At 30.9% G+C, this 27518-nt stretch overlaps 1 protein-coding gene across 1 annotated transcript in view; it reads right to left on the reverse strand.

Moving 5' to 3' along the window:
- The window catches only part of LOC118197567 (uncharacterized), a 62081-nt gene extending 34887 nt beyond the window's left edge, over nt 1-27194 (reverse strand). Inside the window, exons 1-5 of the mRNA XM_035369093.2 lie at nt 27016-27194; nt 26573-26820; nt 20217-20383; nt 13489-13648; nt 8515-8764 (exon numbers count right to left, since the gene is read on the reverse strand). Coding sequence (XP_035224984.1) covers nt 8515-8764; nt 13489-13648; nt 20217-20383; nt 26573-26820; nt 27016-27123 — 933 coding nt within the window. The 5' untranslated portion in view covers nt 27124-27194. The remainder of the gene's footprint in view (nt 1-8514; nt 8765-13488; nt 13649-20216; nt 20384-26572; nt 26821-27015) is intronic.
- Between the last annotated feature and the right edge of the window lie 324 nt (nt 27195-27518).

Genomic DNA, 27518 nt, shown 5'->3' on the forward strand with positions numbered 1-27518 from the left:
AAACAATATAAATTTGGACTTGGGGCTCTCGAACATACATAAAATCTATCAATCGGTTCTCATCCCATCGTCTTGAAGTTTGGCCATCCCTGTTCTAGACAGTTCACTATACTTTAAAATTCCATCAGCACCTTTCAGTTTTCCAATTAAACTCCACTGGGTGGCAATCCTAGCTGGTTTTATAACTTTATCCAAGTTTTCTAATTGTAAACTGCAGAATTGCAACTGCAATTTATTAGTTGCAATATCAGTATCATCATCTTTCATGAATAAATGAAGCAAAACTGGAAATCTATTCAAAAAATATATCAGAAAAAGATATATTCTGCTGCAGCAGAAATATCTGCAACTTTAGCATGTAAAATCACTTCATCGTTGATTGAAAATTTATGTAGTGTGCAATCACATACTTGGCAGAAGTAGCTTAACACTGAAATGAAACTTAATTTAATTTTTCTCTGAAAGATCTTCCACTACTTTATTAGTTGCAGCCCCTATTACCAAATTTTCATCTTTCTTCCAATTTCCTATTTTACCATAAATCACATCATATATAGAATTAGAAGACAAAACAAAGGTTTGTTTTACAAACTTTGATAAAATATCTTTAAAAATCATTGACTGTAAACAAAATGAATTGTAGAAAAAAGCTTTGATAAAGTCTGAAGACAAAAACATAAATATTCGTTCTTCACAAGATACAGTAATCAGAAAATGTTTCCCTGGTTGAAAAAGCTTTTTTTTTTTTTTTTTTTTTTTTTTTTTTTTTTTGGTGTGTGTGTGTGTGTGTGTGTGTGTGTGCTAATATTTTGTAGTATCATTTTCAGAACTGACAATTAAATTGCTCACTGGTACATAAACTATATTTTTTCTCAAACCTATTTTTAACAGTGGAAGCAGTAACCACATCTCCATTTACCTTAGCTATTTTATGACTTTTCAATACAGCCTTTTATCTTAACTCTAGAAGCCTTTATTTCTTTAAAAAATGTAAGAAGTGGATTCCATTGGTCAAAGATTCTAGATAAACATTTCTTTAAAAATAGCCACCGTGCACAAATATATTTCAAAAGTTTTTTTTTATTATTTCAGTATTTGGTAGCTGTTGGAATTCTTTCAATTTTTCCTTCTTTTTAGAACTCCTTTCGGGATAGTAATAAATATCAATAATGTGTTCATCCACACTTGACCTTGCACTTGAGCATTTCTTAGTGATTTTGCTATCGGAAAATACTTTTCTAAATAAAGCTGCAGCATGATTTGATACATTCAGTGGCAGGTTGTGCTCCGATAAAAAAGAAGAGAACAGGCATTCTGCATTAAAAAGTATTTGGTACTTTGTTTCCACAAAAAAATAATAATTTTTTGTTTTTTTTCCCATAGAACTCATGTTGTTCTTGCATTTTTTGTGTTTTTGTGTACACACATGCTTGAGAACATCAGCCCCTTCCCCCATGCAAAATTGAAATGACAAATGGATACATATCACAAATTTATTACATTTCCTTGAGGAAATAGTAGAAGGAAATAATATAGAGGAAAACCATCATTACATTACATGTCATCCGTGTATGGTTTTTGAAAAGTACACAAGTATTTTACTTTTTTGTTTTTGCAGACATAACTAAAAAGCACAGGCACTCGCACTGCTCAGCGACAAGACGAACAACATAACAACCTCAATCTTTCTTTGTGCTAATTAGCTAATATATGCCAGATGATATGCAGGGGCACTCAATGCTCATTGGAGAATTGGAACATGATGTTTTCGGACACATGTGCTCTCGTTCACAAAGTAGAAGCATGCATAATTTCTCACTGATGAAACGACTTTGGTTTTCCTTTTATGTGTAATCTAGAGGAAAACCAAGTGCTTTCAGATGCCCAAAATCAAATGAAGTATTAAGGCAAGCTACATAATAATCATGAGAAATTTTAAGAATATAAGAAAGTCGGGAGAACTATGTTGTATATCATGTTGGCACGAGGAGGATCAGCTGGAGTCTCCTGTCGAAATCAGGAGAGATGGCAACTCTGTTCATGGTATTTGGCTACAATTTTTACCAAATGTTTTATAATATTGTGTTGTTTATATATTTTCAAGCAACATATAAATTTTTTTTCTTTTACATTGAGTTGTGTTGGAAGTCCTTGACACTGCAATCACAGATTACGAAATTTTGCACAATCTAATCTATTATTACATTTAAAGTTTTGAGTAATCATCAATATAAACACACTGGCCAATGGAATTAGAAAAGCAAAATCAATATTTTATTGAACCACTTTTTCCATGGATAACTGCTCTGATTCTTTTGGGCATCGAGTCTACATGCTTCTGGAATCCAGAGAATACCATGCATTGGCTATGCAGCTTTTTAGATCTTGTTAATTAGATGGAAGAGGAGCAACGTGCTGTTGGATGCATCTTTCCACCATATCCCACACATTTTTTATGGGGATTAAGATCCGGGCTATGCGGTAACCAGGGAAGGTGTTCGAAGTCAGACTGATGTTCCGCGAACCAGTTTTGAACACTTCTGGCACAATGTATAGTTGCATTATCATCCATGAAGTATCTGTCGCCATCAGGGTAAAAATGCAACATTGCAGAGTGCACTTGATCTGCCAGTATATCTAGCTGTTTTTTTACCCTTGAGAAACAACAGAGCACCACTTCCATGCCAGCAGAACATGCCCCATGTCATGATACAGCCACCAGATACTTGCACAATGCGAGTAAGGCAAGACGGATTAATGACTTCATGGGCTTCTCACCAAATTCGACATTTTCCACCATTGAAACATAAGGTGTAGAGTGAATCATCCAACAACATTACCCATTTCCAATCCTCAGATGCCCAGTGTCTTCTTTTCCGACACCACTGCAAATGAATTCTTGCATGTTGGGCATAAATGAGTAGTTTTCTCACAGGCACCCGACTATGCATTCCTATCCTCTGTAATTCTCTGTGCATGGTTCAAACTGAAATCTGTTGAGAAGAGCCTTGGTTGATAATCTGTGCCAGTTGAAGCACAATAGAATCCCTGTTCTGTCGTGCAATTTGTCAGCGATACAGCCAATCACTCTTTTGGAAAACTGTGCTCGAACTGCAGTTACCTCTTCTAGAAAAGGACTGTAGGTTCTGATTCCACCTTTTGGAAACCTTTGATATGGCTGCATTTGAGAACCCAGTGAGATTTGACATCTTTGAAATCGAAGCCCCTGCTAAAGGGGCACCAACAATATGCCCTTTTTCAAATGGTGAATGATGTGTCATTTTTTTTTCAGTTTTACTTCATTTATTGTGAAAAGCACTCTTACACCTTATTTATATTAACATTCTAACCACAAGTAACCCAACGTCATAAAAAAATTTCCATACTTCATCCTTAGCATGCATTCAAATGAAAATCTCAAAGGTTTCTAATTCATTGGCCAGTGTGTGTAGGTTGGACTATATTAACCAGCTTCTAGCAAATTAGTATTAAGGTTGCATGTTTCCATTTTATTTCCTTATCAAATCTTTTACTAAGTTTTGATAAATAAAGCAAGCAAATAATACATAAATGAGAAATTTTAATGAAAGAATAATTAAAAATGATAAAATGACATGAAGCAATTATGCAGCTTCTCAGAATATTACCATATGAAATACTTATACAGCCACTTTATAGCAGCAATATCAGAGAAAAGGGTCCTGGATTATCAGGTTTGCCAACTCAATGAATGTCAGACTATCACACTTTTATTGTAGATATGTCAACCAGCTACTACTTTCAAAATGAATGCATCACATGAACTTAGTAAAACTCAGTATGTCAGGATTGCTGACACCTAACAAAATTCAATCATTTCACCTATGAGCTATCTGGCAACTTTCAGATATTACCTGCAATAACAAACAATGTGGTGGTAAAATGGAAGCATAAAAAAGTTATAAAACTTCATCTTTTACGCGAAAGCCTCCCACAAAAAACAAATGATCATGATTTTGATGCTTTTGATATATGCTGAAAGCAGATTGTTAGGTCTCATTATAAACTGTAACTAAGACATTTGATCAGCTTCAAGCACTAATGGCACTTCATATCATCTGCAGAATGGTATTTGAACTTGGATTTCATAATGAACTGCAGAACATAAACCAACCATCACTTGACTGAACACTGATCACCGGCAACAGTTGCAAAAAGAGAATCACCAATAAACACAGAAACGATGGAAGACATCTTGTAGTTTGGTTAATCCCACTACATGCTGTAGAGATCTGATGAACATATGTGGATAAAAAAATTGCTAAGAAAACACTGTATACTGAAGTATGGTCTCCACAGTAAAATTTGGTGAAGCAAATTTTTCTTATTCTTAGACCCCAAACTTTTGTACCTGGAATCTGAATGGCAAGAGCTAACAAGCTGTGGAGGACAACTATATTCTGCCTACACTGTAATACTAGTACTAAAACTGGCACATTCTGCTTTTAGCATAAAAACATACTAATTCATGAAGCAAAGATAATAACTGAATTTTTCAAAGCAGTGGAAAATAATGAACTTAACTTCTTCACACAAAGCCTCAAACATCCAACTAAGTATTGAAATGAGCTGAAGTGCAAACAAATTAAATAATAGAATACACATACAAAGTTGTGCACTGTGTAATCCACCGATAGACAGCATTATGTAAAAAAAAAAAAAAAGCTGCCATTAGATAGAGAGAAGTAGAAAGGAGAATGTGAGCAATGTGAGCATGATTTCCTAGCATACAACTAGAAGTATATGTTTATAAATATGTGCATTGATAAACAAAATTTACTTAATACTACGTCTTGTTCAGTCATGGCAGAGTGAAAGAAACTCCTAACTAAGAGGGATTTGATGTGGATTATGATATGAATCGGATTACTCATGTAATATGAGCATAGAAAAGGCGTAAGTTTCAATTTTAAAATTTGAATGCATATGAACTATAAAATATTTAGATTAAAATACCTGTGACAATTAGAAGTATATTATTAGTTAATAACATCGATGAGAATATACAAAGAAAGCATTAGATAAAGCGAAACTGAAACACAGAACTCTGAGAAGATTAACAACATAAGAATTTAACAGAATATCTGAATTACTGGAACAAGATATTACAGATATAAAATCATTTGAAAAATGTGAGATGAATCTACAAGAAAAAGTAGAAAATGAATCTACAAGAAAAGTAGATATTTAAGTTAGATATAAAAATTGAGAATTTAATTCCTGAAGTATCAGATCCTGAAGCAGAAGTGGAGAATAATCAGGAATATAGAGAGCACATTATTTAACAAAAGCAAAAGTCAAGAATTATCCCCGGAATTCATATAGAAATTAGGCAGATTTGTAGTTGAAGAGCAATTCTTCACTTATTTTGAATAGTGAACACCACAGAAACCTGAAATAAATTTGCCAAAACTTCATGTAGAACCATTTGAGGGTAATTTCGAGAAGTTCAAGAATTTTGATCACACTTTGATAATGGATTCACAGTAATGAATGCTTACCTAAAGTACATAAATATAATTATTTTAATCTTTCTTAAAAGGACCAGCCATAATTAATATTCAAGGATTATTGGTAGCAGAAAATAATTATGATTTAACAGTGGAATTGCTTAAAGAAAGGCATGGAAAAAAAATTATTCTAAGATCTCATATTAAGTAGTTGTTGAATTTAAATGCTCTAAAATCAGCCTCCTATTTATTTGTTTATTGTAAATGACAAGGCACAGCTGTATGACCTAATTGTCAGGATAGATTTTTTAAGGGATGAAATGTTGGCTTATGGGAAAACAGGAGAGGCATTTAACATATCGTATGCCAACAAAATTCCATTCGCACAGTTTAAAAACGAAGAAGTGTAAACATATTAAGTTATTCTAAGAAACCAATGTAAATAAAAAGTAATATGATTTTATTTCAAAACAAACATGGAAGTCCGGATTCAGTAATGGAAGTTACTGATGGTAGGTTGATAGTCCCAGTTATGAACATAGGACACAATAACATCAGATTAAAAGGAAACTAAATTAAGTAATACAATAACAAATCCAAAGTTGTACACTGTGCTTCAGGAGAAACAATGCAAAATAAAAAAATGCCTGTAGGTATTTAAAGAAATTTAGTTGAACGTCTTGCTCACAGAATGCAGATGGTAACAGAGGTGAATAGTGGACCTGCACTTATACTGATACCATTCGATAAATACATTCCCATACTTGCCAACCTATGACACTCAAAAATCAGGAGATTTTTTTAAAGAAATCAGGAGATTTTTCACAATGTTAAAAAGACTTTTTAAATGATAAAAATATAATTTTCAATAATGAATTAACTTTAAATGGTAACTAATTCTTAAATGCAAGCAACACAAAAATACCTTACACATAAAAAACATTTTATTACTTGCATCGTTTAAGAGAACAAAAAGACACTTTAATCAGTTTTCGTACAAATGTTATAAACAGTGGCGGATTTTGCTTTCTTTAAGAAAGAAACTTCATAATTTTGTTCACAGCAATTGCCACGTAGGCCTGCTTTCGTTAATAAAAGTTTTCCTAATGTGTCATCACTAATATTAGATCTAAATTTAGTCCTCGTTTTCGCAAACACACTGAAAATCCTCTTACACTCTGCATTACTATGGGGAACTGTCAAGATGGCCAACATAATTCTAGATAGTTCACTATATTTTACAATTCCATCAGCACCTTTCAGTTTTCCAATTAAACTCCACTGGGTGTCAATCCTAGCTGATTTTATAACTTCATCCAAGTTTTCTAATTGTAAACTGCTGTTATGCAGCTGTTGGAACTGTTTAAATTTTTCCTTCCTTTTAGAACTCCTTCCAAGATAATAATAAATATCAACAATGTGTTCATCCACATTTATAAGTTTTAATAATTAGATGTGCAAAGCCTTTTGAATGTCCTTCTAAAGTGGGGACAGAAAGTAATTTTCACTCCATTTCTGAAAACTCTGGATTAAAAAAAAAGAAACAACAATTGGATACAGTTTTGAATCGGTATTATTGGTTCCATCCCTAAAGAAGCAGAACAGAGCTGTTTTAACGCAATCAACTAAAGATTTATTTTTCAAACTCATTTCTTTAACAATTTACCTATTTTGGTCCTTACACTTGAGTATTTCTTAGCGATTTGGCTATCGGGAAACATTTTTCTAAATAAAGCTGCAGCGTGATCCGATGCATTCAGTGGCAGGTTGTGCTCGAGTAAAAAGGCAGAGAACAGACATTCTGCATTAATAACGTTTTGGTCCTTTGTTTCTGAAGAAAAATTTAATTTTTCGTTTTTTTTTTTTTTTCAAAACAACTCATGTTGTCCTTGTATTTTTGTGTACTCACATGTTTGAGAACACCCGCCCTTCTACCATCGAAATCGAAAAATCGCAACGACAGGCGGTAGATATCGCAAATTTATTACATTTCCTTGAGGAAATTATGAAAGTAAAGTCAACTGTGTACGATTTTTGAAACGTACACGAGTATTTCACCTTTCTCTCAGACATAACAAAAGATGATAATTTCAAAACTATTTCCCGAAGGCACGTGTACTCACACAACTCAGGGCAAATGAACGAAATAACTAAAGAACATCCAAATAACAACTTGCTTTGTCCTCATTGGCTAATATATGCCAGATGACACGCAGTGGAGCTCGATGCCCATTGGAGAACTGGAGAATGACGTTTCTGGATACGTATATGCTTTCACCCACAAAGCAGAAGTTATCTGATTCGCAAGATTTTGTTTTAGATATAATCTAGAGAAAATTCAATTGCTTTCAGACGTCAAAAATCCCCCTTTTTTTGTTCATATAACAAAGTATTAAGCCAAGTTCCATAAAAATCGTGAGAATAAAAAAAAAGTCGGGAGAAATATATTGTAAATCGGGTTGGCGGGAGAGCGGTCGAAAATCGGGAGTCTCCCGCCTAAATCTGGAGAGTTGGCAACTCTGCATTCCTATGTATGTCTGATTGTTAATGACAATCTACTGTATTTTTAATTTCGTGTAACTTCATTATAAAAAAAAGTAAGCTAACTCATGAAGTTCACACTCCTGCATAATTACATTACATGCCCCCTTTCTGCTGTCTTGTTTGCATCTGATATATGTGGTATGAAATTTATATATATTTAAGGCTGCCAAACAGCACCACCATTCTACCTTGCTAACCATCCATACATAAATAAAAACTCTATCTTATTATATTTTCAATAAAATATGTCAAAACTGAGAAAAGCCAGGTTTATAGCATGAAGAGGCAGCATGCAGGAGAATTCGGACTATCTTATACATAAATAACAAACAATTTCATCTCCAGGGTATTTAACACAAGCAGATTTTGAATAATGAATGAACATAGGGACTTAAAGAAGCACATGATACAGAACTATATATCATTATATAATACAAAGCTATACAATTTCAATAGAAAAAAATTTAAGAAATATACTTACCCTTGTATCAATAAAAAATAAATAGTCTAAGACACCCTGCACAGCTGAATGTACATCTGCATTTTCATAAATAATTGCTACTGGCCTTCTCGATAATGAAAGTTCATATGGTATCTTCATAGACAAAGCTAACTGGGCTATTTTTCTGCTCTTTGCAAATGATCCAGTAAAAATAAATTTTGAAGCTTGGGGCAAACATGTAATGTTTTCTTGGTCAATTGGAAGAACATTAAGCATACCAGGTGGAAGTCTAAATTATTATAAAATTATACATTAGTGGAAGAGGAAATAAAAGAAACTTCTAATTTTACTTTTCACATTTCATCTTATCACCTGAACATTTACATAAACTTATCTTTGAGATATGAAATGCCTAGTCAAAAATTAAAACTGATAGTTTTAATAAGAAGAAATGTTCATAGGTATATATGACATGCGAACTTATAAAAGGAATTAAAGCGAAGAGTGTGGCACATGGTTCGGTAATTATGATACATCAGTTGATAATCAATTAAGCTAAAAAAGCCTATAATTATTGATATTATGTGGCTAATGTATTGCAGTTAATGAATTGATAAATTTTCACATTTTGAAAGAAAGAAATTTTCATCATGTAGTAAAAACTGGAACAACTGTTTTTAAGTACTAAAAATTTTTAAATGTAATAAAAACTCAGCTAATTTTAAATGCATGTAATTTACAATGACAATAAAATTATTCAAATTACAGATTACCATTCTGTGAGATGATTATACAAATGTAAATAAAAAATAGAACAATGAATCAGATGATTTAGCAGTAGTGATGGAATAAATCACAATGCAAAAGATTTAAATTCATGTTCTGAGAAACATTTAATAATTCGTATATCATAATGAAGAAAGGGGATATTTCATAACCTACCAGATTTCAACATCTCATCTTTTCTTCACGAGCACTGAAAACAAAAGTGTGAAATAAAATTTTTTCTCATGCAGTTTCTCAAGACCAAAAATAAGATGACCAGACAGAAGATTTTAAATTCATATAGCCATGCCATGTAGGTAATTTAAACAAATTACTGACAGAAAGAATTACACAGATGGCATCTTAATGACATATTTTTTTAAAAATAAGTTGAAGGTAATTCAGGTCAACCTTCCAGCATATATTTTATAAAATAAAATATAAGTTGCAATGTATACGAAGTGTCTCCGATTGGTATATTGCACTGATATAACAAGATGGATTGAAAAAAAGTTTTCAGCATTTTCATTATCACCTAATTCATTGCCACATATAAATGTAAAAAAAAAAAAAAGAAAAAGAAAGAAGAAGCAATCATTTCTTGAATAAAACTGATACCAAGCTAATCTCTAAAAATTCTTTAAAAGATATTTTCGAGTAAGTGTAAAAACTTAATGGCTTAATGGGCATGATCATTATTTGAGAAAATAATAACAGATAAAACATTTATCTACATTAAACATTTTTTCTATTTTCTCATTTTAAAATAAAATAATATATACATAAGATATATATATATATATAATAATATATAAGAATCTTTTTAAGACCATTGGTATTTGGTTCCATTTCAATAAGATGTAAAAATTACACCACACTACTAAATTTTTCTCAGTACAAAGCATAAAATAAGTTAAAATACTTCAAATAAATAATACAGGGTATTTCTAAATGAATATTGGGGTTTTAACCCTTTGTAGTATTTATTACGTAAAACTTTAAATTATAATCAACACATGAAATGAAAGAGGAACTCAAACAGTTATAACTACAAATTTACAAGTGTTCAATGTGAGCACCTTTTGTCACACGGCACACATCAAGTCGAAAACCCTTGGTCATCCCGTATTCTTCCCTTTGCAAAGGTAGCCCTTATTTTCAAACTGATGATACCATCTATGGATGTTATTATCACTTGGGGGATCACATCTCAACTTAATACAGAATGCATATTGCACAGTAAATACAGATTCAGTCTTTGCAAACTTCAGAACAAAAAGCTTTCTGTTCACTAGTTGTCATTTTTGCTACTAGTGCTTTCTGGTGCATGAGCATACCAACAAACAGAACTGTTTGACTTGCTCTTTCATTTCATGTATTAATTATGAATTTAAGTTTTATTTAATAAATAGTACAAAGCATTAAAACCCCGATATTCATTCAGAAACACCCTGTATAATATGTATTTTGTTTTACCACAATGAGCAAACATTTTGTTCCATCTTAATACCTGAAAGAATTCAAAACCTGATACATTTACAGTATGAAACATATAAGTGTATCAAAAAATCAAAAAAAAAAATTTTCCATATTATTTGTATGATATGAAACATGAGCTACCTGTAAGTTCTCAGAGAGATATTATTTTATTTCAGAGTGTGGCGCACCATTAGATAACTTCCCCAATATCATAAAGAATTATTCTACTAGCTATAATTGCCATGGAAAGTTTTCTTTCACAATGTGTATGTTTTCTAATTGAGCTTAAGCAGTTTTGCAATCAGCATTAGACTGACTAGAACAAAGAAATGTTGTTTTAAAGGGTGAAGGTGGCAGTGAAAACGCATCAAATGCTTTTAAAAAAAATTTGGCATAAAACTACATCGAACAGTTTAAAAACAGATGAACGTCACATCAGTTAAGGATGATAAATACTCTCAATTCCATAAGGAGGGATCCCAAAGAAAATATAAAAAGAGTTTATGATAAAAATTCTATGAAGACCACACTTTAACAGTTGATTACCTTTTCAAAGCCCTAGGCTTTGCCTTCAAAACTGGTCAGTGAATTTTAACTGATGAACTGAAATATGACACACTACACCATAATTGATGCCTTTTCTTTTGATCTAACCTTCATTTCTCAGAATTATGACTGGAAATGAAACATGGGTATACCATTATGACCATGAATGAAACAAGAATAATTTTGATTACTATCAAATTCACAATGACTGAAAAATGCATCAAATCCAAGGTGACAAGAAGGCAATGTGATTTGTTTTGCAGCATTAACTCTTTGAAATCCAGACCCTTTGCTAAGTTGTATCCTCAAAATACCAGAACCGCCCGAAATACTTTTCCAGTTTCACAGCAATTTCTTCCCCTCCCCGTCTATTAATGCAGAAAATAGATGTGAAGATTTCCAATGACATCCTTTGTACTTTCTAACAAAAATTCCATTAGCCTTTGACCCCGTTCTTTATAAAACTATTCTGAAGGTCAGATCAACAAGCCTTTCTGGCTTTGTTATGATCACGACTGAGATTTTGTTTATTTCCGTTATTTTTATAGGAAGGAATAAATTGTTTAAAAATAAATATAATCCTTAAATTTTTAAAAATAAATATAATCCTTAAATTTTTAAACTGCTCTTTTATTGCTGTTTAAAGCTTAAAAGCACACTGTACCACAAAAGAATCAACAACGAAATGTCACGATCAAACCAAAGATAAAAAAAACCTCTTAGGACAAGCTGTCTGCAGTAAACTGATACAATGCATTTGGGGAAAGTGCACCTGCTAGTGCATACCTTAGGAGGAGGGAAGAAAAGAAGATTACAATCTCGGCCGTTTTCGGGTGGTTTTGGCTGTTTCAATGTAGGGCCGTATTGGGCGGATTGGATGTGAAGGAGTTAAAGGGCTCATCACAAGGATTTATTCCAACAACAGCAAATTAAGAATACACTATTCTGCAGGACTTTTTATATACTTCAAAGAACAAGTTAAGAAAAAAAATTCTATATATGTGGAAAGACAAACTTTGGATACTGTAACCCAACAATGCACAAATTTCTCATTGTGCATTAGGTGTTTTACTTCCACACTCCTTTACTATCTGACTTAACAACTACCAAGCTTATATAACGTTCCTAAAAATGAAAATGAAGCTCAAGGCAAAAATATATGAGAGATAGTACATAAAATGAAAAACAAAGCAAAATATGTTGAAAGAAATGATAGAAAATTATGTGTATTTACACATCAGTGCAACAGAAGAGTACTTGAAAGGTGATGAAGTCAAGACAATTATGTATGAAAACAGTTTTAAACAACTCAATTCCTGGAAGTTTGGGATCATACCTTGTAAATAAAATAAACTAGAATTTAAACAGATACAAATTCTAAAAACCATACTGTAACATGCAAACCAACAAAAATCATACCAATGTTTCCCTTAGTAAGAGTTCTTTTTATTAATTAAAAATTAAACACACTGCTGTCACCTTGAAAAAAAAAATCTTTACCCATTGAAAAAAAAAAAAAAAATCTTTACCCATTGAAAAAAAAAAAATACTAGAATAAATCTGATACAAAATTTTATCATTAGGTGTCATTTTTATTGAAATGATAGTATACATATAAAGGAGTTATCAGGAAGTCAATGGCCCAAAACGTATATACATATTATATGGTTCTTCATCAATTGTACTAATTAGTCTTAAAAAGTCCTTCATCAATTGTACTAATATTATAATAAATGCCACTAATAATATCTGTTGGAAAGCATTTTTAAGAGCATCATATTATTTAGGATATTTGTCATATTAATAAGCATTATATTGTCATAATATGAAAGACTATGAAATATCTCATGCCATATAAATTAGTGACAGCTTTCGAGTTCAAACAAGATCTTTGACAAAGTGAAATAATAACATGAGAAACAGACAATTTCATACACATAATCAAATTATTTTGAAAGAAAAATGTACAAAAAAGATTTCTAAGGTGACTCATCCTACTATATCAAATATACTCATCCTATATCAAATATACTCATCCTAGAACAAATTAAAAAAATAATTCCAAAACTTAATTCAAAAGCAGAAAAAAGTGTGTGAAATCCATTTTTTATTTAAAACATATTAATGTGATATATTTATATTTTACATAATATATTACATTATATAAAATACTAAACAAATTTATTTCATACGAATGAAAAAACGAATTACAAGGAAACTTACCCACATAAGCTACATAGTTCAGCCAAGAACAATGCAGATAAACATGACTTCATATCAACCAACAATAAAAGTGAATTTCCAGTAGCAAGAATGGATCCTACTCTCCAACTTATTGACATCAATGGGTTATTAAATTCATCAGCTATTACACATACAACACCTGACAAAAAATTAAATGAATTATATTGATGGGTGAAATATATAAACTGACACTAAATTAAAATGGCACAAAACTTTTAAAAAGCAAAACCAATCTTTTTACAATGCACTTATTCTTTTCAAAGTCAATAAAAGTAAGAATGTTAAAAAATAAATAAATAAAAAAATCAGCATCATGGTTCAAATTTTACATAAAATTTTTAAAAAAAAGTTAATTTAAAAAGCAATATGCATGATAAGTTGCAAGAATGTAGACCTGCCCCACAGAATTAGCATTATTTATTTTTGTTATTTGCAGTTTGCTAGCTAAGGACAAATGTGTTTAGCACCTTCATGTTTTAAGTGCTCATATTTAATGCGATTCCACATGCCAACTTTGGGGCACATCTGAATAAATAACACATACAAAATAATTGATTACTGCCATAATTCAGTATAAATGGTCAAAACATAAGTGGGAACAATCCACAGAATGATCAAAATTGCATTTAGTTTCAAAAAAATAATTTAGATACTGACTAATTTTTGACTAATTTAATACCCTTCAGAAGCTCACTCACTCAACACATCTGAGCACCCATTTCAAATCATACAAAACATATTGTTCATAACATATACAAAATTCAAAAGTTATACAGCAACTGCTGGATACTCTAGCAGCATTCAATTAAAAATTTTATACCTTTAGTTAATCTCATGCAATAGTTGTAGAATTATCAACAATTTAAAAGTTTAAGTGGTGCTAAGCCAAAAGTTATTTTCAAATCTGTACACCAAAAATTTTGTCTTCCTGCCGATTGTTTGAATTGCTTGTATTGGCTTAAAAACTAATTTTAATTATAAAAATGGTCTTTTTAGCTATTTTTAACCATATTTGGTGTTAGGTTTTCTTCTATTTTACCATTTTTAATGAAGACGTTTTGATTTTTTATGTATTTTTGCCTTGCTGCGAAGTGAGAATGGAACTGATGAATGAGAATTCATCAGTTAATGTGTATAATTTAATAGGCTGTACAAGGAAGTCATTAGGTGCCTGCAACAGATATTTTCAGTTTTAACACATCACAGTTTATCAATAACTACTATTAATTTGAACTTAAAGAATAAATACATTTTGAGAAAAATGGCAACATTTTTCTTCCTTAAATACATAATAGTCATTTTATGAAATTAACATACGTCTTCTGGAATATTACGGCTTATAAAAGCCAATCAAATATTTTTAAACAAATAATAAAACTATATTCAAAACACTTTTAAAATGTGTTTGATAACATACACACAGAGCTTTATAAAATTAAAAATACTTCTTTCCAATGCTCTTAAGGTACAAAATTCATTTTTAAGTGGAGTACAAAATAATTAAGATGTAAACAAACATCAAAAAAATTTTTCATTATTTGCAACAATAATACAAATACCCTTTTTAAATTATCACTAAGATATGTTATAAATAATACATATTAACTGCACTATAGATAGCACCAATTACAGATAAGCTTAAAAAGATAAAAATGCAAGTATTTAAGAAGTACATATACAGTGCTTTTAAACTGCTCTTCTTTTAGACAATGTGCTGTTTTCATTTTAAGACTTTCAAAGTTTTTAAGTTCAAATATTGTATAGAAATACCAAAAATTGAAAGAACTGGTAATTTAACAGATATAAAAGGAAAATAGAAGTTATGCTTTACAGAATGAACACATTTACCACCTATTAAATCATCAAAATACATGTCTTGTTAGACTACATGTGTGATGGTGACTAAAGACAACAAAGAAGTAAAACTATGGATGTGTCTAACCTAAGAGTGTCAAAATAATAATATTCTCCACATAATCTTTAGAAACTCCAGAGTTAAAAAAAGTTCAGTTAGAATCACATTCTATTCCTAGAACACACTGCAAGAGTACGCAAAAGGAGTACACCTGTCATCTACCATCTCTGTTTGTGTTGCAAGGTAGCCATATGATAACAAGCAATGAATTTTCATTGCTGAACAGTATTTTATTGTTGTTTTTATTGTTAAACAGCATTTAAAATTACAGTATAAAGCAACAAACATTAGTAAATAAGTCTTGTATGTGTTGCAATTTGTGCATCAAATCAGCAAATATTTACTTAATTATTCTGATGCACATAACTTTTCAATTATCTTGTATCATGACATCTCAGTTTACAATTCCTAAAATCTTTTTTGCTTATGGATAGAATTCTCTATATAATTAATTGTTCGCCTTGATCCAATGAACATCCATTGCCATAAATTTGAAAGTTGAGCAAAGAATGGCTATAAAATTTTGCTGTAAAGCTGTTAAATATTGGGTTATACCACCAACCATGAAACAATCACCAAGAAGGATGACTTATTATCAATTATGGACAGCAACGAAATAACACATGCATAACATCTGAGCTTTGGTTTGATTGAACTCCAACTGATTCTTGTAAGCTTTGTTTATAAGAAGAAAGACATAAATTATCTGTTATTGCTACTTCTTCCTCACTATTGTTAGGAAAAATATATATATATATATATAAAGATTTAAATTTAGGACCTGCCTTCTACAGAACAGCAAACAATGGATTATTTTTCAAAATTTTGCGATCTTACCATTAAAAAAAGCATGCATTAATACACGATAATTTATACAAGATATGATCAGATTAATATGGACAACAGTAATAGATTGAAACAATTATCTTCAGTAAGTTTGTACTCTCAGTATACTTAACAGAGCTTCCAGTTAATTTGGATTATTAGAAGCAGAAGAACAGTTTTTTTGCAAAATACAAAAATGAAGCAAGTCAAATACTGATTGTTTACTAAACAGTCAATTCCTTCAGAATTCTGCAGGAACAACTCGCACAACTTTGGCAGGATCTTAGCCATCTTATGGTTTGATGGCAGCCAACTTTCATGGTTAATGGGATAATACCTAAGTACCAGTTATTTGAATATGACAAAACACAATAATGAATATGGAGATCAAGCATTAATATACTTCAAAGATTCAACAGAAGGAGGAAAAGGCTTTGGTTTGATGAAGTTACATTAGATATGATGTGGATAAAATATTTTCTGCAAAGAAAATAAAAATTACAATAACTCTTAATTTACTTTCTTTTTAAAAAGGGCAATTTTTGTTTATTGTGCATTATTTAAAACATGAACTTTTAATTATTTGACAGGATTGATCTATACAATAACTTTTTAAAACACTTCCTGAAATTTTTTTTGGGGGGAGGGGGCAGGGGGGAACTATTTTCTTTGATCTTGTAAAAATTTTATATTTTCCAGGTTAGTGGCCATATCATATACTTCCCGGTGAGTGGACTCGGCCATACTAAAGTATAGGATTATAAAAGAACTATGTTTCCTTGCTTAAAAAATAACAAAATAACTATGTTTGCAATGAATACCAATAGCTAAGTGACCACTACAAATTCTTAAGTAACACTAGACAGTAAAAGCTTCAAACATTTGTCACAATTATTGCAAGCTTCTGACAGGGCTGTGGAGTCAGAGTTGGAATCGGCAGGATTTTGGGGTAAAAGGAGTCGAAGCTAGAGTCGCTAAAAACAGGTCGAATCCAAATTCAGTTTTTGCTGGACAGTTTGAATTTGAAATTAAATTAAAATGAACTAAAAAAAAATTAATGACAAGCTGAGTTATTATTTTTATTTATGAACTATATACATTAATAAATAGTTATTTTCTATTATTTTATTGACATATTAATAAATAAATATAAGGGAGGAGGATGGATGTGGTATTTGCCATTAGTGATTAAACTGATTCATTTAATTACAAATCTCCCTGATAAATTTAGGTAAGCAGCAATAGCAGCAAGAACTCTCAAAATTGATGCCATACTTAGGATGCGAGCAGGAAAAGGAGCAATTATTGATCAAGCAATGAGATAAGTAAGTACATATTTGATGATAAAGAGGCTGTTAGAATTAAGAACTTTTTAAGAAGATGTAGATAACCCTAAGGTTTCACTAACAGAAAAACTGCGGAATAATCTAGCAGAATTGGAAATTCTTCTTTCTACATCGTATATAGCTCAAAAAAGCTGCAAGCTGAAGAATTGACAGGAGGTAAAATGGAAGAATGTGATGTTTGTTCGGTACTTTTCCGTTTCGCCAGCGCAAATCTCGCCCAGCAGACTTTATTGGCGACAACTACAGTATACACATAAAAAATATTTAAAAAATGTTAGTTCTAAGAATTCTTTTAAAAAAAGAAGACATAAACATTTAAATATCGCTTAAAATTTTATAAAAAGCCAATAAATAAAGACAATAAATTTGTAAAAAGACATAATTTAAGAATTTACTATGCTTTCATGGTTCAACATCCTGATTCGCCGGTTCCTATCACGTGACCCCAAGTGATCTCATCTCACGTAAACTACTCTACAAAAATCTAATGCTCTCAGTAATTATCTACATTAAGTTAAATCTTAATTTGGAACACAAGTTTAAATGCAAGAAATATTTCAATTCGTATGAATAGCTTACTCAGAAATTATGTAAAACTGTAGTGCTTTACTTCGCTAATGCATTCTCATTAGAATGGATTGAATTTAACCCTTGACTTTACCTTTTCTATTTTCGGCACTTGTGTTCCAAATTAAGATTTAACTTGAAATTAATGTAGATAATTACTGAGAGCATTAGATTTTTTTAGAGTAGTTTACGTGAGATGAGATCGCTTGGGGCCACGTGATATGAACCGGCGAATAAGATGTTGAACCATGAAAGCATAGTAAATTCTTAAATTAATGTCTTTTTACAAATTTATTGTCTTTTTATGAATTTTTAAGCGAAATTAAAATGTTTATGCCTTCAAAAAAACGAATTCTTAGAACTGAATTTTTTTAAATATTTTTTTATGTGTATACTGTATGTTGTCGCCAATAAAGTCTGCTTGGCGAGATTTGTGCCGGCGAAAAACGGAAAAGTAGGTACATTTCTGTTTCGCCGGCGCAAACGATAAAGTCGCCAATAATGGTACAACTGATGCCAAGCGGAATATCTTCGCTGGTAACCTTTTACACGTCATTTTCAAAACAGGTCGCAGCCATTTCTTGCCAGATTGATTGTTTCTTTCAATACTGGTATACAATTACATAGAAAATTTACAAAGATAATTAAATTTTATGCCCTAAGATTATTCGCGGTAATTAAGTCAATTAGGATGCAATCACACCACTCACCTGAAGGCAAAAATATTGAAAAGGCAAAGTCAAGGGTTAAATTCATCAATTCTAATGAGAATGCACTAGCGAAGTAAAGCACTACGGTTTTACATAATTTCTCGGTAAGCTATTTGTAGGAATTGAAATAATTCTTGCATTTAAACTTGTATTCCAAATTAAGATTTAACTTTAAATTAATGTACATAATTACTGAGAGAATTATATTTTTGTAGCGTAGTTTATGTGAGATGAGATCACTTGTTGTCACATGATACGAATCGGCGAATCAGGATGTTGAACCATGATAGCATAGTAAATTCTTAAATTGTCTTTTTACAAATTTATTGTCTTTATTATTACAAATTATAAACCATATTAAAATGTTTATGCCTTCAAAATAAAAAATTCTAAGAACTAACATTTGTTAACATTTTTTATGTGTATACTGCATGTTGTCGGCAACAAAGTCTGCTTGTCGAGATTTGCACCGGCGAAGTGGAAAAGTATCGTTTGTTCTTTCTGAAATGGAGGGTTTCTTGCAGAAGGAATCATTTCTTCAATGAAGAAAAGAGAAACTTTGCTAGAAAATGAGATCTCTCTGAGATCAATATATATAGATCCAAAACGCGAAATTTTCTTGGATGACGAACAAATTAAAAAGACAAAGAAAGCCATCTATGAACTTTCATCAAGAATGAAATTATTCTCAGAACAATTGGAGAATTCGAATCAGGACAGTCAAGCTGCAGACATTGCAATTGAGTCTCTATCATCCACTTCCAGTGATGAATTAGATTTTGAGAAATATTTTTGGATAATACTGAAAAGGCTAATGCAAAACGAATGAAAATAAAGAACCAAGAGCCTTTAGATATAAAAATGAAAAAATAAAAACAAGCTTTCAACACGGCATTTGAAGAAATAGAGAAATATGATTGTGCTTTTTAGACACCTCTTTTAGAATATATAAAATTATATCCCGAAAAGTTAAAAGAAGCAGCTCTAATAGTAATAGCTCTTCCTCCTACCAAAGTTAGTGTGGAAAGACTCTTCTCAACTCTGAAGTTTATCAAATCGGATCTATGGCCTTCCAACAAAGAAGATCTTGATAAGCTATATTGTTTCTTAGAAATAACTAATGCCAGTTTTTCCATTTTATAATAAATGCTAATTAATATAAATAATTTGCTATGCCATCAATTTTTTTGTAGCATCTATTACTTCTGTAACCCATGTGTATCTATCTGTTGAGGGAGTCGAGTCGGAGTCGGTCATTTTCCCTACTGACTCCACAGCCTGGCTTCTGAGATTCAAATTACATTTTATTATAAGCATCTATATGGCATACAATATAATATCAACCTAAAGGTTTCCTGTCTTCACACTGGTCGCACAGGTTAGCGTAGTAATAGAAGCTCTCGATGAGATTAGGAACATCCCTGGTTTTTGTTTTATGCACATGTTTCCCTGATGACAAACTCTCCAGTAATGCAAACAAATTAGCATTTTTTTCAATTGACTGTGCTATCCTGAAATATTTATAAAATTTTAAATTCATGCATTATGTAAGTATTCAGAACAGAAAAAGAAAACTGAGAGAAAGACACAAACAAAAAATAAATTACACTCAAAAAAATTTTGTATGTATTACTTGATTAGACTATAAACACATTTACCCAAATAGAGCTAAAATCATTTCAAATAATTTTTTTATACTGCATAATTAGGGTTTTTTCATAAAAAAATGGAAGTGTTTCATTTTGTATACCCATCGCTTTTTACAACAGTTTTATCAATTACACACTTATCACTGCAAAGTTTGATGTCCTACAAAAAATTTCTCTATAAAAAATATCTCTAAATAAGGTAATGAGAGCCTGGAAATTAATGGTGATTGAAAAAATTCCATTGTACACTCCTGAACAGGAATTTGAAAAATCAGAAATGAAATACAGTAGCCACAACAATATCTAATAATCTGAATATCTATGAATGAATTATGATAAACTCAGTTTTTAAATGCTTTCATATAAACAATCATTTCTATACAATTTTAAACATTGCAAGCTCTTTTTACATGCTAATCATTTATATTATTTCAGGGTTAATTTTTTTTTTAAACATTCTGATGGTTACTACACAAATGTTTCCATCTTTCAAATTAAAAATACCCATGGTAAACAATATACATTGCAAGAAATTACCTGCTGCTGAAATAACCTCATCTGATAATATTCATACCAGAAAATCCCATTTCTTTCAAAATACTTAAATTCAAGACAGATTAAACACAGGATTAATTTCTGCTGTCAATTTAGTCTGCAAAAATATTTTAAAAATTATTGTTGCCCCACAACTGGCAACATATTACTTAAAATACAATTTTTAGTTTGAAAAGTTTTAGGCAACAAAATATTTTTAAATACATTATAATATTTCTTTAAGTAAATCTTAATTAAGAACTTTCTCAAAAGAAATAAACATAAAAAAAGATAAAGGTTTTTCTGCCTAACTTAGAATAAGAAAATCTTGTAAAAGTGATGGAAATTTTATAATCACTGTTAAGGATGGGAAAAAAAAATCCTCAATATGTTAACTGCTAGTAAAAAGCAGTTTACATATTGAAGACTTTTTTTCCCCATCCTTGACAGGGGTTATAAAATTAAGGCAAGGAAATAAGATAAATGGCAAAGGAAATCTCTGAAACTTGACTATATGAATTCAAAAGTAACAAAATTCAACTCAGGACTTAACGTGAAAACACATTTAACACTCGTAAAAATGATATATCTATATCTACATTTCAGAAGCGTTGATGATTTGATGAACACTGAGGGGAATAGAAATGATATAAAATATTTGCTTTGAATAGATTTTGCACTAAAAGACATGAACTACCTCTTCCCTCATAAAAATAAACAGTCTTCTGTTATCCTGGCATTGGTCATCACAATATGGAAGTCCCAAGGATAAACTTTTTAATAATGTGGGCACTTTTTCCAGCATTTGCAAGACACTTTTAACAGAACTACAGTCAGATCCCATTTATTTAGTAATACTAATGAGACATTCATGATTAAGCTGAGGATGATGGGGAAAGAACTGAATAATAATTAATTAAAAAGGTGTGATTAATAATTTAACCAAATTTTCAAACAGTTTAATTTGGAGCGTAAGTTAATTTGGTTACACAAATTAAATCAATATTCAAAACAAAGAAAATTAGCAGAAGAATAGTCATCATTAGAAATGAAGAAATTGAGTTATAAATGGAACAATTATTTATAAGAGATTTTGAACAGTGTTACTGAGATGAAACTTGATAACAATATGTTAAAACTACAGAAAATACTACAGTTAAAACTACTTTTTTGACAAGAGTTCATCTGCTGACACTTCTGTTATACAAAGTACTTTTCCTTATGTTTTTGTACTTTCTGTGAACTCTTTATTTTATGATGATGATATATAATGGCAATGTTTTCATAATTTCACTATAAACAAACAACTTTTTTTAGACCGGATTAACCAATTATTTGATCTATGTGCCCCTGATTAATTTCGGAGTTGACTGTAAGTTCAAAGAAAATTAATAAATTGTTACAGATGATACAGTACTGAACACACTCCTTTACAAAGAAACGAAAATATATTTACAAGGGAGGTGCAGTGATATTAGTAAAAAATGAAAAATAAATCATCAGTAAAAATTCTGAATTGAAGTATTTTCCTTTTTAAATTGCACCTGCAGGGTTTTATTTCTGTAGAAGTTTAAATGACTTGTGTTTATAAACAAAACTTCACCACTAGCAAGTATTTAAAATAACATAAGCTGAAATTCAGCGACTACACAAAATGTCTACTTTAAACTGCCTCAAATATTTTAACAGCATGTTTTTAATGTTAACAGGCAAAATAGCTAAATCTGGAATTATCTCTGGCAGAGCTAGTGATAGGGTGTAAACTGCCAGCAAGGTTGCCAAAAGCTCTAATACTAAATCATTCAAAACTCTTGACTTAAATACTCAGTTAATTAACTTACATTTTAGCAAAAACTATGGAAAGAAGTTATAATAAAAATTTAAATCACAATAACTGCTTAATTAACATAAAGTATCTTATACACGTTCCTCTCTTTGAAGATCACCATACTATGTTTTCATTCTTATCTTTACAGTCCAACTATTAGCCAGACAAATATTATACTTGTTAAGAAATTATTGTATAATAATTTCATAATACCTGTTGATTTTTATATAGGTAGTTTTCTAGTTTTTGAATACATTTTGCATAAAATAAACTTCAAAATTCTCCTTCTAAACATTTTTAATTAAATCAGACCAGTTGCAACTTTCTTTCTTTCCACCGACAGCAAGGCAGCCAATCCACTGGAGTAGTTAGCATATCAGCTGATAGAATCGGTTAGAAAAGTTCCTGGATTACGGCTTCCTAGGTTTATGTTTGGTGAAGGGGGAAGTAAACTGATATGTTTTAGCTCTTTCAGAAGTCCACATAACACACTTTGGTGCCTATTGTACTCAAGACGAGTGTTGGAGTGTGCAAACAAATGCTGGGTAAGTCAATGGTGCAGTGATGAAAGAAGGGTACAATGAGGGTGAGGAGAATAATTTCATTTTCACATGTACAAAGTTATCATCTAAATGGTGTGGTGGTGGTGGTGTATTTAATTATGGCAAAGCACACGAGGGCTATCTGCCTAAAGGGAGGGATGCCTTTCGTGGAGGACTTTCTAAGGGAAACTGGCTCGTATACACGTTACACATGCGGAAAACCACGAAAACGCCCATGCAGCCAGCCCGTTCGCGGGATTCGAACCTCAGACCAAACTACCAGTGTTCAGCGTCTTTACCGCTCGGCCGCTGGTGGGCCATCATCTAAATGGTTACAACTTAAGTACTGTTAATATGCATGCATTAAGTACTGTTAATATGCATGCAAGTACTGTTAACGTTTTATCAAGGCAATAAATCAGTAGTGTGGATAGTTAAAATACAGGTATAACAGAGTTACAATCAGCTAAATAGTGCATTAATTATGAATATGAACAATTAACAGAGTGACTGATAAAAAAAGTAAAAATAATACATTAAATAAGGCAATATACACAATTCAAGGTTGGTCAACAGGAAATAAGTATAAACAGAAAAGAACAGAAAAAGCTAACTTAAAATAAAATACGTTAACTACAAGTATAAAACATACAAGGACTGTGCTGGTGACAAAGATGGCAGCTGAAAATTACTCCAGCCTGTCTGAGATATATGCGTTTCAGAGCATAGCAATTTTTCAAAGCCCATGCATTCAACTTCAGCCCATGCATGGATATGGTTCGCTACTGGTTGTTTAAGGTGATGTTCCGAGTCTCTCTGCAAATGAACACATAGTGGTCCTGCCATCTTGCATGAGCACTGGTAATTTTCACATCATCTAAAGTGATGCAGGTAAGTCATGAAGGGACAATGTCCTGTTAGAAACTGGGTAAGTAAGGCAAGCCACTTCTTAGAAGCTGACTGACTTTTGGGACCTTCGTACACTCTTCTGCCAGTAATCAATGATAAACAAACAAAAAAAAAAAAAAAAAAAAAAAATTAATCTGAATATTTAGGACTTTTTACTCAAAGGCTTAATTCAAAGATGCATGAATAAAGTACTAAACCTTGAGACTTAAATATTATTGGGAGTGATTATATTAAATGTACTGAATGGTCATGAGCCATTCTTACTGAATTACTACCTTGAAAAGATAATGTCATAAGACTGATACGATTATAAACCACAAAAGGACAACTTTTACATTCATACAAAGAATTTTTCTATACAGCTGTTATGCAATTGGTTAGACAATCTAAAAAATGATAGAAATGAAGAAGATAAGAGATGAAGCTTATTTAGTGGAAAATAGCTAAAAAGATATAAAATCAGTAAAAAAAAACAGGAGTGGAACAGAAATGGCCTATCCAAAGACTGCACTTGCAGACTGTATGAACATTTGAACTTTCATTTAGTTATTTTATATTTTGCTTTTAAAATTTTTCTGTTTGTGTCAAAGTTCTACTCCTTAAAAATTCCTGTAAGTTAAGTTATTTCCTAACAATTTAAGGTGGGAAAATGTTGGATTTCAGGTGACATGTAGTTTAGTTTATATTTTATACATATTTTCATTTATTTTATTCACTCCATGTTTTTCTGCTACTAATATCTGTAGTTTTGTTTCTTGAAAGTAGCAACAAAAACAACTTTTAGAACCACTAAAAATATGTTATTTAGAAGCTTATTAAAAATATCTGTTGTTTACAAAATAGATGCTTTAATAAATATCCAAACATAAATGCTTCTTTAGAATATGTTTATTAATCTCTAGATACACTGGATCCATGATATGATGGTAGCATAATAGTAGTAGTTTATTTTGATGCATAAGCAAGTAAGTAAATCAAACTGCAATAAGTAAAAGAATCAAAGAGATATTTAAAAAATTCAGGAAAGTGGCACACAATGTCACTTATAACAAGAGCACGAAAGAAAAAATTGATATCATCTATTAAGGAAAAGACAGAAATAAATCTTAAAATAATATAATCAAAGTAAGGAAGAGAAATGCAATTTGAGCTCACTATATGAAGATTACAGATATGCTGAAAGCTTACTGAAAATCCATTCTACAAAAAGAAGTTCATCGAATAATTTTTGAAGAATGAAATGTAAATGCATAGTCAAGACATAAAAAATCTCAGTTATGATGTTGTAAATAACAATTTTTTTTCTCTTCCCCATTTTCTCCTGAAGATTAGTTTTATTCCACAAAATTTTAAACATACCTTGTTTAACTTAAGCACAATAAAGTTTTTAAGCAAAGGAAACTGAAAATTCACCAAAAAGTAATATCTAAAACATACTTTTTAAGAATAATTTTATTACTGGAAGAAATAACCGGATACAAATACCAAGAAATTAAACTAGCGAAAAAATTTGTATAATTTATAAATTCCTAACAGAGAAAAACGGATAACCAAACTCCTACTATTATCTGCAAAAGAAATATGCCATCTCTAAATGACAAGTGCGAAAGTTTTAAACTGTTTTAACAAAATAAAAGATGGTTCTGTGCTTGTTCTGATATTAATTCAATTATTTTAGAACTTTTGCTAGTGACAGTTTTCCCATCTGTATTATAAAAAGCAATATTTTTTTAAAATTAACCTTAAGAAATAACACCCATCTTCCAAACAACTTAATATTTGATGTCATTCCTTCACAAACAACTCAGTTTTTTAAGGTATATTTTAAACTAAAAATGATAACACAAATAATTCTCTGTCACATACATAATCTACTGAAGCTCAGAAAAAAAAAACTCAAAATACAAATACAATCTAACCAAAGGGCTAAGTTCTAAAGGATAAAATCTGAGTGTCTAAATATACAGATTTAGCACTTAGCTAAATTTTACTCAGTTGTTAATTTCACACCTACAACAAAGTAAATGCTGAGCATTAAATTTTGAGGTTTAACTTTTTCAATCCACAACACCTTACAGTGGATAGGAAATGAGCCCTAAGGATTCCAAGTTATATTTTTATTTCTTAATTCCTTTATATCATGCACAGTTTATATGATACTTCAAAATATTTGAAAATTATATGAAATGCAACTACTGATCACAAAAAGAATATTTAACATTATCGTTTAAAATATACCTGTACAATGTCTGCATTTTTTGCTGAGAGTCTTTTAAGGATGTCCATTTTTCTTGTCCTTCTAAGGAGCTCTTACTAGCAAGACTTAAAATTTGTTCAGATGCTATGGATACATCATACAAATGTTCTCCTGTAAATGGATCTAAAATTTTATGACTAGATTTTGTCCCAGCCTCATCCTCCTTTCCAGAGATCCATTTACCATCTAGATATCCAGCAAAATAATTGTTATGATCCTTCAACCATTCCTAAAATACATACAGAACATTTGATACATATCCATTAAGTTCAATGACAATACAATGTAAAACACATTAATGACAAAAATATTTTTTAAAAATGTTGAAGGATCTTTCCAATTTCTATGGATACGCCTTCAAACTTTCACACAATTCATATGAAAAAAATTAAAGAAAACCGATAGCAGATATATTAAAACTTACGATAGCTAAACTATTCGATTCAGAACCAGGTTCAAAGATATTATTTTGTTCGAACATTCTATGGATTTTCGCTTTCCTTTCGTCTGAGATTTTAGGAAAAAAACTCATTGCCAGCCTCTTAAAAAATAAAAATAAAGCTATCAACAAATGAAGCTTTCAAAAACGGATATCATGGGATTTAAAAAGTGATAAACAATTCCTCTTCACTTCTTTTCACTCTCATAACTTCTTCAGTTGAAGCTTTCTACTTCTTAAATTTGGGTTAAAAATTTTTTAAAAAATTCTGAAAGCTTTCAGATTTTACATTACACTCAAAGAAGCATTTTTTTAACGTTTTGTGTTTTTGTGTTTTACTTATTAAATATCATGTTCTTCGCACTTAAACCATAAAATTCAGTTCAACAGCAATATCGCAAAATAATTTTAAAATGAGTATATCTTCAGAATTTTAGGATACACAGTCTCGCGCGCTGGGGATAATATTTTTTCGTACAGTGCTGCCA

Source organism: Stegodyphus dumicola, chromosome 5 (genome assembly GCF_044657685.1).
Source record: "Stegodyphus dumicola isolate Sdum_Otavi_A_Nest chromosome 5, ASM4465768v1".
NCBI lineage: Eukaryota > Metazoa > Arthropoda > Arachnida > Araneae > Eresidae > Stegodyphus > Stegodyphus dumicola.